The sequence below is a fragment of the Sinocyclocheilus rhinocerous genome, unplaced genomic scaffold (assembly GCF_001515625.1).
Source record: "Sinocyclocheilus rhinocerous isolate Xijiao unplaced genomic scaffold, SAMN03320098_v1.1 scaffold772, whole genome shotgun sequence".
NCBI classification, from domain to species: domain Eukaryota; kingdom Metazoa; phylum Chordata; class Actinopteri; order Cypriniformes; family Cyprinidae; genus Sinocyclocheilus; species Sinocyclocheilus rhinocerous.
The window spans coordinates 58,146-70,112 of NW_015641026.1; the positions used below are offsets into that span (position 1 = coordinate 58,146).

Consider the following 11,967-nt stretch of genomic DNA (forward strand, 5'->3'; position numbering starts at 1 on the left):
GACAAAACCCGACATTAAACTGATGCCTTGTTCTATTTATGACGTACTGACACAAAGTTAAAATGAATTGCAACGGTCGTTTTGCCGCGTCCAGTGTAGAGCTGTTGTGGTGCGACGCGACAACTGTAGCATCCGGTATAGACACGGTGAGTGAAGCCGAGAGCAAGATATGCCTCGTCATATTTTCTGCATTTAGCTTTTGAATGACCAGCACCTGCCTGGGTCTGTGCGACGTCATCTATGGCTTTTCTCTTCCCTTTCGCAAACCGATCCATCTCCCATTCTAAGTTACGTCCTTTGGTTTAGGGCTGGGCGATATAGCTAAAAAATGTATCAACGATATAATGTTTCATATCGCTCGGTATCGATAATTATTGACATTTTTTTATAACCTTTCTTAAAACAAAGAGCAACAGAAAAAAACTTTTAAATTTAACCACTGTATTTTTAAATTAACCCAATTTATTGAGACAAACAACAAATATTTTTGGTTTTAACAGTTAAACACACAATAAAAATCCAAAGAGCCGAATAGCCCATCACGCAGATTTCATTTAAAAACATAAGAGACGCAGTGAAAAGGAATAAACCTCCACAAATTCGTGACGTGTTTTCTAGAAGTTTAAACTGTTTTAACTTTGCATGGCTTTCTATACATCTCTTGTGTGAGACGTGAAACGAGCCGTTTTAGGTAGGTGTGGCTAACTCTTAACTTTTATAAAGAATATCTCTTTGGATTTGAGACTTTAGTCTTTGCAACTTTACAGATCTTCTTTATGCACCAACAGCTTGTAACACTCTAAAGAGAAAGGAAAAAATGAAATCGCATCATATGACCCCTTTAACCGGTGGGAAAATTTCCTCACCGACACAACCCTAGTGCTATATCGAACATTTTTTCTATCGTTATCGAAGAAGGTGTACCGCCGATAAATATCGATACCGTTTTATCGCCCAGGCCTATTATAACGTGTTGTTAGACCGATCAGTGTGTGTCATCAAAGTACTGCGAGAGCTATAAGAGAGCGGGGACGTCTCCTTATGCTTTCTCTCGCCGTACTTTGATGTCATACACCGATCGATCTTCAAGTCGAACACACCTCTTTACTCTCGCGTGTAATTGAAAAATCGCATTTTTTCATATCGCGATATTATCGCAAATGCAATTAATCATTTAGCCCTTGTCTGCATAGCCATCTGTGAGTGCTGGTCTACTTTTGTGAGATCATTCATTCAGATGTACCCACTCTGAAACATCCCATAAGGCAAACAACTGCGGTTGGCCATATCACATATCAGTCAGGCAGGCCCTTCCTGCATTAATGGGCAGCTCTTAGTCTATGCTGGAGAGTGTACCAGACTTTATGCAGATTTCAGCAGCCAAAGAGATCTCCATTATAACTTCCATCAGCACTGTGGTGTCAATCTACATATTTTTCATTACAATCACTTCATTCTCTTCCTCATTCACAAACTACAACAACTATGAGTCAAAAATCCCCATCTAAATAACCTACAGATAAAAAAGTACAACGTCACTCAGTGAACTTTGCACAGAAAGCACAGCGTAGTATGCGAAACTCAATGGCACGATGGAAACATCTAGGGGATTTTTGTGCCAATCAGCTGAGTCACAATCGAAAGAAATTCCTCTTTTACTTTCTCTCTTACCTCTTTCTCTGTATCCCTGGAGATACAGGCCCATTGGTTCTCCTTCACACTGTACGCCCAGAAATCAGCCAAGTCCTGCGTTCCATCCCAGCCCCCAAACAGATACACGGTTTCTGCCAAACAAAGAGGCGAATACAAAAAACAGAAAGAGAAAGCGATGGTGAGTGGGTGAGGCGTTTTACACCTTTATAAGAAATTCAATATGATATCGAAGGATAAAAACTATTATGGTATTTTAAAAGCTATTATAAATCATCATATTCTTGAAAGGCAGCTGTGTGCTGAGGTTGGAAGGCTGATGTCGCCATGGTGATAAGCAGAGACAGTTGTTTGAGCCATTGAGAGTCAGCTGAGCTGTACAGCGGGTTACTTGAGGTCAGTTTGAATGCACAGGGCCACATGAGGGCTGCGGGGATCGACTGTTCCTCTAACAAGCAGCTCACAGATTCACACGCACATTTAAAACAGCCCTTAACTCGCAACAGCGGGGCTAAATGCAGTCTTACCATGCATTGCACTACAAGCAAAACAGAACAAGCTAAATAGTGCCGCGATAACCGCCCAATCAGAAACTTTGCAAATCAGCCATCTGACGCAAAACGTACCTGTCTGAACATCAATGACCATCTGATGACCTCCTCTCATGCCCGGCCTGTTATCATCACCATCACCTAATCAGAAAAAAAGGAGAAGAACAGAAGTGAATTGAAAGTGGTGTGTGTCAGGAACAAGACACACTGAATAACAATACAGCCCTTAAGTCATTTAATACAAGGATTCCCTGGAGTCCAGCATTCAGATTCAGAGCAAGAGGCCGCCACTTGTGTGTTCTGTCGTACCTTTGTTACATTTGGGGATGATCTGACTCCAGCGTGGCTTATAATCCTGCTGGCTGATGTACTGATTAAACAAACCATCTGGAAGAGAACAGAAAGAATCAAGTGTGTACTTTAATTTGCTAATGCATGCTCCCAGAGCGGGAAACAATCCAAGTGTACATTAGGTTCTAATTACCGTAAATTTACACTGTGACCACAAAAGAGAACATGCAAGAACATGGAATACAACTGCGAAAGCCACGTAAAACACTTTCTCCTATCCCATTCAAACACGTAGAAGCTGATTCCTTCTAAAAATCTTTAAACGGTGTTAGTTCTTGACTAACCTGACAGTGGATCAACCAATGGCTCAAGCCTTAGTGTGGACTATTTGTTTTGTCCGAAGAAAAGCCAGTTAACAACAAGTCAGTTCACTCTATGGCCATATTCGCAATGCCTCAGTCTGAGCAGCTATTTCGGTCATACTACTTGAATTCGGTCATCTACTTGAATGGGGGAGGACTGATATCTCTAAAATCGCTCACCAAGTTCACAATAAAACAACGTATTTTATACCAATTAAACCTGACATCAGATGTTTCATAAAATTTCTTAAGTTAAAATTTCCGGATTGCTGTGCAAAGGATGGCAAAAGATGTTGAAACAGAAAAAACAACCTAAAAGGATTAACAATTGGCTCTTTTTACTGGAAGGCAGGACTTCCTTCACAAGAGAGACCTTACTGAGTGTTGCACTTCCTCCCATTCATTGTAATACCCATGGACAGTCTCTGTGCAATATCGTCTTTGCTTCAATGCTACATAAATGCTAAATAAAGTGACACGACAGTCATTTATTAAATTCAACAACAACGGCTCGTTCCATGTGTCATGCATCATTACGCCATTTCTAGGTCATTGAATATGAGCAAAACTTTCCAGTTTTCAATACGATCAAGTGTTTACATGTCATATCGAACGGATTAGAAAAGGTTTATCCCACCCCTCTCAACCCAATTGAAATTTTGAAGTTTGGGCATTTTTATTCCAATTGAGGTGTTTACATGGAGCATTTTCATTCAGATTGGACTTTTAAACAGACTGTAATGGGAATACAATGCTCCATGTAAACATACCTACTGAGTACCACACCATTTTCAAATCAATCTAAATATTCCAAGGTTTACTTTAAATTTAAACAACATTTATGCAAATGTCTTGCTAATAGCTTGCATGAAAAGTGTTTTGCGGACACACATTCTGCAGGTTGAATCGTAACCAGGTGAACTTTTAAGTTGCACATTACTGACATATGACCAACACCGTTTTGGAAACTATAGCTCTCAACTGTGAAACCACCCACATGTTTGTGTCAAAAAGCAGCATGTTGGTGTTTTTTTATATCATTATGACTCAATTGTTATTTAAAATGTATGGGAATTTTGAAATATATAAAATCCATAGTTCCTTATTTTTTTAACCTGCACCCTTCAGTCAGTACAACAGGCAAACATTAGTTCAGATGGGAGTATGCGAAAAACAAGTTTTTCAAAGCAGTAAATAATCACTATTCAAATAGTGAGAATATGAGAAACTAAATCTTTGAGTCTTTTTGAAGTACAATCTGCTGTATAATACTGCAATTGTGCCATAATGCTGCAAGTTCATCAAAATCTCTCTAAAGCCCGGCTCACACTGTGCGATTTTGACCACGATTTGGTCGTCTGAGACAAATTTTGAAAATCCTAAAAGATTCCTATAATCCTAGGCTAAAATCTGTAGTCTTTGAAATCTGTAGTTTGACATGTTCACCGACAGCCGATTAATGGTCGTTGCGATCAAATTTTACCTCTGACGAACTTCTGGCAGTGTCAGAAGATTTGGCGCACAGTCCCGCAGTGTGACATCTCCTACGACGAACGTCAAACTGTCTTCGTTTTTCAAGACAAGCCATGATCAGAATTAATGCTAGAGATTTCTTCTAACCGCATAAACTCCGGCGCTCCCGTCCTCCACTCACGGAATTCATATGATATGTTGCCTTTGCCAGGATAAACACTGGTTGCGCTGCTGTTTTCATGTGGATGTGTAGTGCTGCTTGCACTATTTTGCATAAATACGCCGGTATTGCCGCCATTCATATACTTTTAATGATAGCCAACATTACAGCTCCGCGTGCAATGCAGCTCACAGTCACTGAATGTGTATGGGTTGATAAGGTAAAACTCCGGACAAGTTTTCTTGCGCGCACCCGTTTTTAACGCGTCTTGACTGTCATACAGTCTGACATTAATGACAACTGAGATCCCACAGTGTGACATGATCATCATGTTCGTACAGTCTGACAAGTACAATCCTAAAGGACTTTTAAAAAAAATCGCACAGTGAGCCCGGCTTAACAGTGAGAGCAGTGTATTTTAAAAATATAACACTTCTAACACTAAAATCATGTCTAGTCTGCGTCAAGTGAAACAAACCGTTCGAGCAGAGATCATCTTTATTTGACATAAAATGTCAACAATAATGTACTGGCTTGCAACGTAACACGATTATAATCCAGAACCATTCTGTTGCCTACAGGGAACCAACATGCCCACATTCCCTACTTAAAGGGTCATGAAACCCCCCGTTTCAGCACTGGTTAGTTCTCACCAGTTTTAAAAAATGCTAAAAAAGTGGGCGTGGTGCGCAGCGCAGCGGAGCGGAGGAGGGGGAAGAGGGGAGACAGGCAACACACACAGCTTCGCGTTCAGACAGTTTCATTTCACTCCCATCGAGTTAAAAACGCAAATATTTGCACTCTGCATCGAAAACATATATATGAACGCGCTGTTGCACCTCTGAGAACTTTTAAGGCTTATCCTGTGGCGTTTATATAAGCCTTTTGACGGGTTGTGTCTCAGAGCTGTAAAAACGGTTATGCTCACCAAGTGAATGAATCGCGTTTGTGCCGAACTCTTATTACAAAGCAAAAACAAACACTCTTCTTCGATCCATGAACGTTTCTCTCAGTTAAGATTTTAAACCCAGAAGATGAAAACAGCGCAAAAAATATTAAAATGAACCAGTTTTCTCCAACAGTTAAAATTATCAGATGCTAACATTGTCTTCTATGATGTGCAACACAAACACCTCTGCTAAAATCTCAGAAAAAGTAGCCTGGGGTTTCATGACCCTTTAATGAATGTGGCACAGATCCATATGATGAGGTACCTCTCACGGCTTTGTCTATGAGCTCCTCGCAGGCGTCAAAGTCTCCTCTGAGGACCAGCCGCTCATGGAGGTGCGTGAGCATGGGATGCTCCAGAGCAATCCGTGTTTTCTTCTGCAGGGACTCGAAGGCTTCTGTGTAGTTGTGCTGCCGAAAGTGTTTCAGGCACAGGCGGATGGCCTCCTGTTCACGGTACTGTCGGGGAAAAAAAACAAAGCACTTTAGCTGTAACTTGCCATCAATCCAAGTTTAATATCGCGTGAAACTGCCTGTGCAAATGGAGTGCGAGTGTTATAAAATCAAGAATGTTTTTCTTACTGGAACAGCTTGGCAATTTAAAAACTGTTAATGGTTATGACGAACAAAGACAGTGACGCAGTTTACTGAAATAAAGATTACGAAAAAAAACCCAGGAAATATATATTACTTTAAATCACTTATGTGTGATTATCTTCAAGCAGTGGGTGGTTAATAATGGCATAATCTGAAATAAGCAATTTCTATTACGCAGCATGTTAACTTTTACATTCTTTTAAGATAGACGTGTGTGTGTGTGTGTATATTTGCCACCCATTTTTAGATCCAGAATTGCATTTCATTCTGTATCATTGCATAAAGACGGGATAATAAAAAAAAAAAAAGAACAATTTTAATGGTCTTAGAATGCTTCTTTTGATTTTGGGATGAATTATGAACTTAACATTTCTTTGTGGCATTCATCCTCAAAGATGGATGTGGATGTTCGGACACAACTCACCTTACTGTACCAGTTAAGGCAGGGCTGGACAACGTCTGGATCTTCTATGCCGTGTAACTCAATATACCAGATGCTGAAGTTAAAGCTGGGCCCCCATGACATCAGAGGCACTGTACATAACCAAACACACACAGACAGCATCAAGAGAGGACATTCACACTTTGCTTTAAAAAAAAAAAAAAAAAAACTGTCGTCAAATTTTCCATTCTCAAAAGAATCGCAGAGATTTCAATGTCTGAAACACACAGCTTGCAATATTACAAGAGAAAACGCTCTCACAAGCACTTGTTTGTTCCATCAAAGACTTGCAGAGTCATTCAATCACTCACTCAACTCATTGTCTTCCTCTGAAATCATGTGATGACTGATCTTTCCCCTAAATGTGTCACCACATGAGTTCACCGGGTCTTTAGTTCGCTCTTTCTGTAAACACTCACCTATTTTAATGAACCTGCAGGGAAACATCTGCTCATCGATCTTGTGCTTTAGCGTGAATGTCTCCTTGTTGAAGTCATTCTTAAGGCCACTAGGATTAGATGAGAAAGACAGTCAATGACCTCCCCACATCACAAGAAGCCATTTCCCCAAACATTACTCACAACGCAAGAAACACAATAAGCCATTTTATAAAATGTTTGTATTCTGGTGCTCTATTAGCAAGTTAATTAAATCTGGTCACCTGCTCTCGAGATGCTCTAAAATCTGAGTCCGTAAAGTTTATCTGACATAAAGATTAGCCTGTAAATAGACTGTAATCACAAACTAACATTCTCCCACCAGTCTCACCTAGACAAGAGTTCCGTCATGTTTTCTTCGCTCATGCCTCCAAACACTTTGAACTTCTTCAGGTTGCACACGTGGGTTTTCTCATATTTGCCATAGGTGATGCTCAGAACGATAGCTGGTCTCTCCAGTTTTAAGATCAAGTACTGAGTAGCAGAAAATAAATAAAAACTGTTACACCAAAGCAATTCTGCAATGTTCTAGCCACAACGATCAATTTTATCAAAAACTATTAAGATCAAAAACAGTCATCCGTAACATATTAATAACTTTACAATTCGTTTAAAAACTTTACCTTTACCACATCAGTAAATCTAGACCAATTTCTAATATCATTCATCATTGTGCAGGTTTAAAGTCACATATCAAGTATGTTTTGTAATAAAAGCACGAATATGATTTGAAAGCCATAACAGGGTGCAGATTTTCAGTGAATAATACATTTTATTTTGGTCAGTTCCCTCTCAAAACTAGCATACATTACAGTTCAAAAGTATGGGGTCTGTAAAATCTAAAATAATAATAAAATAAATAAGTACTGAAAAGGATGCATTAAATTCATCAAAAATGACAGTATAGACATTTATAATGTCTATAATATTTTTTTTTCAGATAAACATTTTAACTTTCTATTCTACTTACTGTTTCCACAAAAATTAAGCAGCACAACCGTTTTCAACACTAATAACAAAAAATCTCTCTGACTGACCCAACAAGCATATTAGAATGATTTCTGAAGGATCACGTGACTAACGAGTGCTGAAAATTCAGCTTTGCATCACAGGAATAAATGACATTAAAATATATTAAACAATAAAACAGTTATTTTAAATTGTAATAATTTCAAAACATTACTTTTACTGTACTTTTGATCAAATAAATGTAGCCTTGATGAGCCAAAGAGACTTCTTTCAAAAAATCTTGCCAACCCCAAACATTTGAACAGTAGTGCATGTCTTCACAAAACTCGGAAAACAGGACAAGTTGTATGGGCCACTTTTCTGGTATTTTTTCCTCCCTGACAAGAGGTGACAGTATCTATCACTATCCATTTTGTATGTAAAATTCCTCATTTACTTATTAGTGCATCTTACATTCCTCTGTGAACATTACAAAACACAAGGAAGATATGTTCTTGTGTTTCTGGTGCATATAAAAACACACTAGATCAAAAAGGCCAGAGACTGCGAGTGACAACAGCCTCTTCAGGTGCAGGTGGACAGGAGGGGTTTATATTACTCATGCTGCCCTCATGAAAACAATTCAATCAACTGTAGACATCTATGACAGAACAGCCCGTAATCACAGCATGTAAATTATTGCTCGGAACAAACGCAGCTTGCGTAGAGACCCTAAAAATGAATGGGCTATTGTCATTGAAGACGGGAAGGGTGAGGAAAATATTTCACACAGACTGACTGCGATATTCCATCCACCAGCACTGATGGCCGCCTGCACTAAGAGCTTGGTAAAAAAAAAAAAGGTTTTCCAACATCCAGCATTTAACCCACAGATGAAATATTGATTGAACTTCCTATAATGATTTACAACATGTTGAGAGGTCATTTCTGGGAAAAAACTGGATAATGACAGGAACTATGATTTCGTAAAACTCTGATCTCTGCAGAGGGTAACTGTACTTTTTTAAGTGAAAGGATGAGAGTGGAAGGACATGAGTGAGAAAACACAAGGCTTTGAGTTCGGGTTGGAGGTTAAAAGTTGAGGGCGAGTGTTACTGTACCGCCAACACGCACTTTCGATTTCCTTATTGCCTAACCACAAGTCTGTCTGCGCTGCAATGGTCTGTGCAACAAGGCCGGCAAAAAAGAGGCTTCCTCATTCCAAAAGAAGATGAAAGCAAGGCACAGTGTCAATGAATGAAACTTTCAACATAACCAGGCATGTTAATATCAAAAACTGTCAACATTGAAACACACGTATCTGCAGCCAAACACCAATACTAAAGGCACAGAGACCTTTTGATACTTTTCCCCCATTTTTTGAATGGGGTAAGTAAGAATTTTATTTTATTTTTTTAGTTTTTTGTTAACAATAATAACCGTGATACAGGAACTATTATCCAGCTCAGCTTAACACTGAAAGGTGTAAGCAGAATTTACCTGTGGAGGGTAGTTGCTCTCAGATGACCACCTGGAAGACTGATCGTTTGGTTTGTCCACTAAAATATTCCTGCAAACAAACAAAATAAGAAAGAGTTAAAGAAAAGCGTAAGGCTCCACAAACATTCTTTAAAACTTTTTTTCACACTTTTTCTTGCATGCATAATGGAAAAGTTGTGCAGATTTTCCATAGCATTATGCTGTCACCATGAATGCACAAGCATCCAGTGCGCTGACAACTTTCTAATTGTGATGCATGCTTACAGATGAATACATGCACAAATGTGCTTTTTTATACAAGTATGCTTGCAATTGGATTATGCTTGTTATGCCAAGTCCAACACAGTTCTGCTTGCTACATAAAGTTCATAAAGCATGTAAGCTTGGGGTGAAAAGCAAAAACAAAACTGGCAAGAGTACACGGGTGTCACAACAATATATGCTTCACCACTGACTAATGCATGAACGTGTACTGTTTATGTCAGTCTACTACAGCACATTTTCCTCTAGCCATCATATCTAACACAAGGATTACAAAGAAGGTATGTAAATTAGTAATACATGATCCATTTTACATGACACAAATTGCATGGATATTATGGGTTAGACCGCAATAACCAACCAGCTCACTGGCTGTGTTTCAAAACTAAGTGAGAGACCACGTTTCATAGGCTGTCTAGATAGGCAGCTCACTTGTTTCGAAACTCTGCTACTTCATGCCTTGCTAGACAGCTAGAAATAACAGCATATTTCGTACAAAAGCCCTGTTTAATACATTTTGCCATGGAAGTATTGTTATATAATATTGTAGATTAACAGAAACAGACGAAGATTAAAACGGGGGATAAAAATAGTCTGCGACTCTCACAGTGTCATATTCCAACAGTTTAGCATTAGTAAGTTAGTCACCATAGCATCTTTATACATTGATGTATTTTAAAGCAGTACTGGTAACAGTTAGTCTAATTAAGCTGTATTTCGACCAGATATTTTAAATATAGACGAAAACACCGATTTAAATGGCATTCAGCGATTTGCGGTTTGTTTACTTCTACAGTTCAATATAGTAAACTAACGTTAGCCATTTAGCTAACCCGCTACATAATGCAGTTCTGATTTGTATTTTAAGTATAAATAAACAGTGCAGTGAGACACCTGTCAGGTTCTTAAAAGAGCATCATGATCTGTATAATGATAGGAAAAATAAAAAACATTAGGTGTGCTTCAGGCGTGTTATTTGTATAAACTCACATAGGCTGCTTCACACTAGCCTAACCTAGCATGCTAACATGACTGTCACATCTGCACATTTCCATACATGTATAGCCATTTCCCGACTTTTGCACATCTAAATGCACATTAATATGTAAAATTAGATATTCGTTTGCTTTGTTGCTTGCCGTTATACATTTGCGGCTGCTTTTTATGTACCCGTCTGCTGTAGCCCGGCCCGTTGATGAGATAAAGCCATGGATTTGTTTAATATTACAGAGTTATAAACTGTGTATGTATATTTAAGAGCATATATAGAGTCTCAACGTGAGTGTTTAATGTGCGTTACTCACTCGGGTAAATATGTAGAGGAGTACGAGCTCCATTTATAAACACTGTAGGAGAGCACTCTGCTGTCAGGAGCCACCGCCATCTTGATGCACGAACGAAACACACGCACATATGCATACATACATATTCACACTCACTCACACACACACACACAGAGAGACACACACACAGAGAGAGAGCAGGCACGCAATCTTAAAGTGGAACAGGACTACAACATTATGTGGCCCTTGGGAAAAATAATAAATAAATAAATGCTCATAGAACACATAATAAAGGAATTTATTCATTCTGATAACATAGTGTCTTTAGAATACTTTGAATCAATCTTAAAGGGCATAAAAACATTACACTCATTATGTAGGCTGTTGTAAACTAGGAAAACTTTTCCCTCTTCTTCATCACCTAAATATTTACATAGGACCTAAATTACACTTATACTTTAAATGAATCATCCAGCAATGGCTGAACTATTATTAATCATTATAATGAGGCTAAGAGCAAATTTACTGCAGCTAAGCCTGAAAGTAGGCCATTCTTGACACAAGCAAATGAACCAGTGGCTATACTCCAAGAGGCTACCAGCCCAAGGGGCGATCCCATCCTTGTAGCCAAGGAGCCAAGCAAGGGATGAGGGAGCGGATGTGCTGTATTGTTTGAGTGAACTGTAGGCTAATCCTCTCTAATTCCATGCAACCGAGGGTCTTTTATCGGCCAATTAGCAGTGGGCTTCAGTTTTCACATGATCTCACGGGCTCTTTGATATGATATGACAAGAACATACAATGGTAGAGAAGTCATCTTTGAAGAAGTTGGAAAGTTTAGACAGACATGGATGGATGGATGGATGGATGGATGGATGGATAGACCCAAAAATGAAAATTTGCTGAAATTTTACTAATCCTTAGGAAATCCAGATGTGAAAGGGTCCCATCAGAATGAGTTAGGGTTAGCAATATTCTGAATAGACTCATATCATATGGACTTATATTTTAGCCAGAAACAGTGGTTTGAAGTAACAAACGTCTTAAAGATGCATTTGTTTATT

The 11,967-nt window shown here is 38.9% G+C and overlaps 1 protein-coding gene across 1 annotated transcript in view; it reads right to left on the minus strand.

Moving 5' to 3' along the window:
* mkln1 (muskelin 1, intracellular mediator containing kelch motifs) overlaps positions 1 to 11,039 on the minus strand; it is a 22,984-nt gene extending 11,945 nt beyond the window's left edge. Inside the window, exons 1-9 of the mRNA XM_016570370.1 lie at positions 10,925 to 11,039; positions 9,360 to 9,429; positions 7,243 to 7,385; positions 6,894 to 6,982; positions 6,457 to 6,566; positions 5,702 to 5,894; positions 2,511 to 2,588; positions 2,277 to 2,342; positions 1,672 to 1,784 (exon numbers count right to left, since the gene is read on the minus strand). Of these exons, the coding sequence (XP_016425856.1) occupies positions 1,672 to 1,784; positions 2,277 to 2,342; positions 2,511 to 2,588; positions 5,702 to 5,894; positions 6,457 to 6,566; positions 6,894 to 6,982; positions 7,243 to 7,385; positions 9,360 to 9,429; positions 10,925 to 11,004 (942 nt within the window). The 5' untranslated portion in view covers positions 11,005 to 11,039. The remainder of the gene's footprint in view (positions 1 to 1,671; positions 1,785 to 2,276; positions 2,343 to 2,510; positions 2,589 to 5,701; positions 5,895 to 6,456; positions 6,567 to 6,893; positions 6,983 to 7,242; positions 7,386 to 9,359; positions 9,430 to 10,924) is intronic.
* Between the last annotated feature and the right edge of the window lie 928 nt (positions 11,040 to 11,967).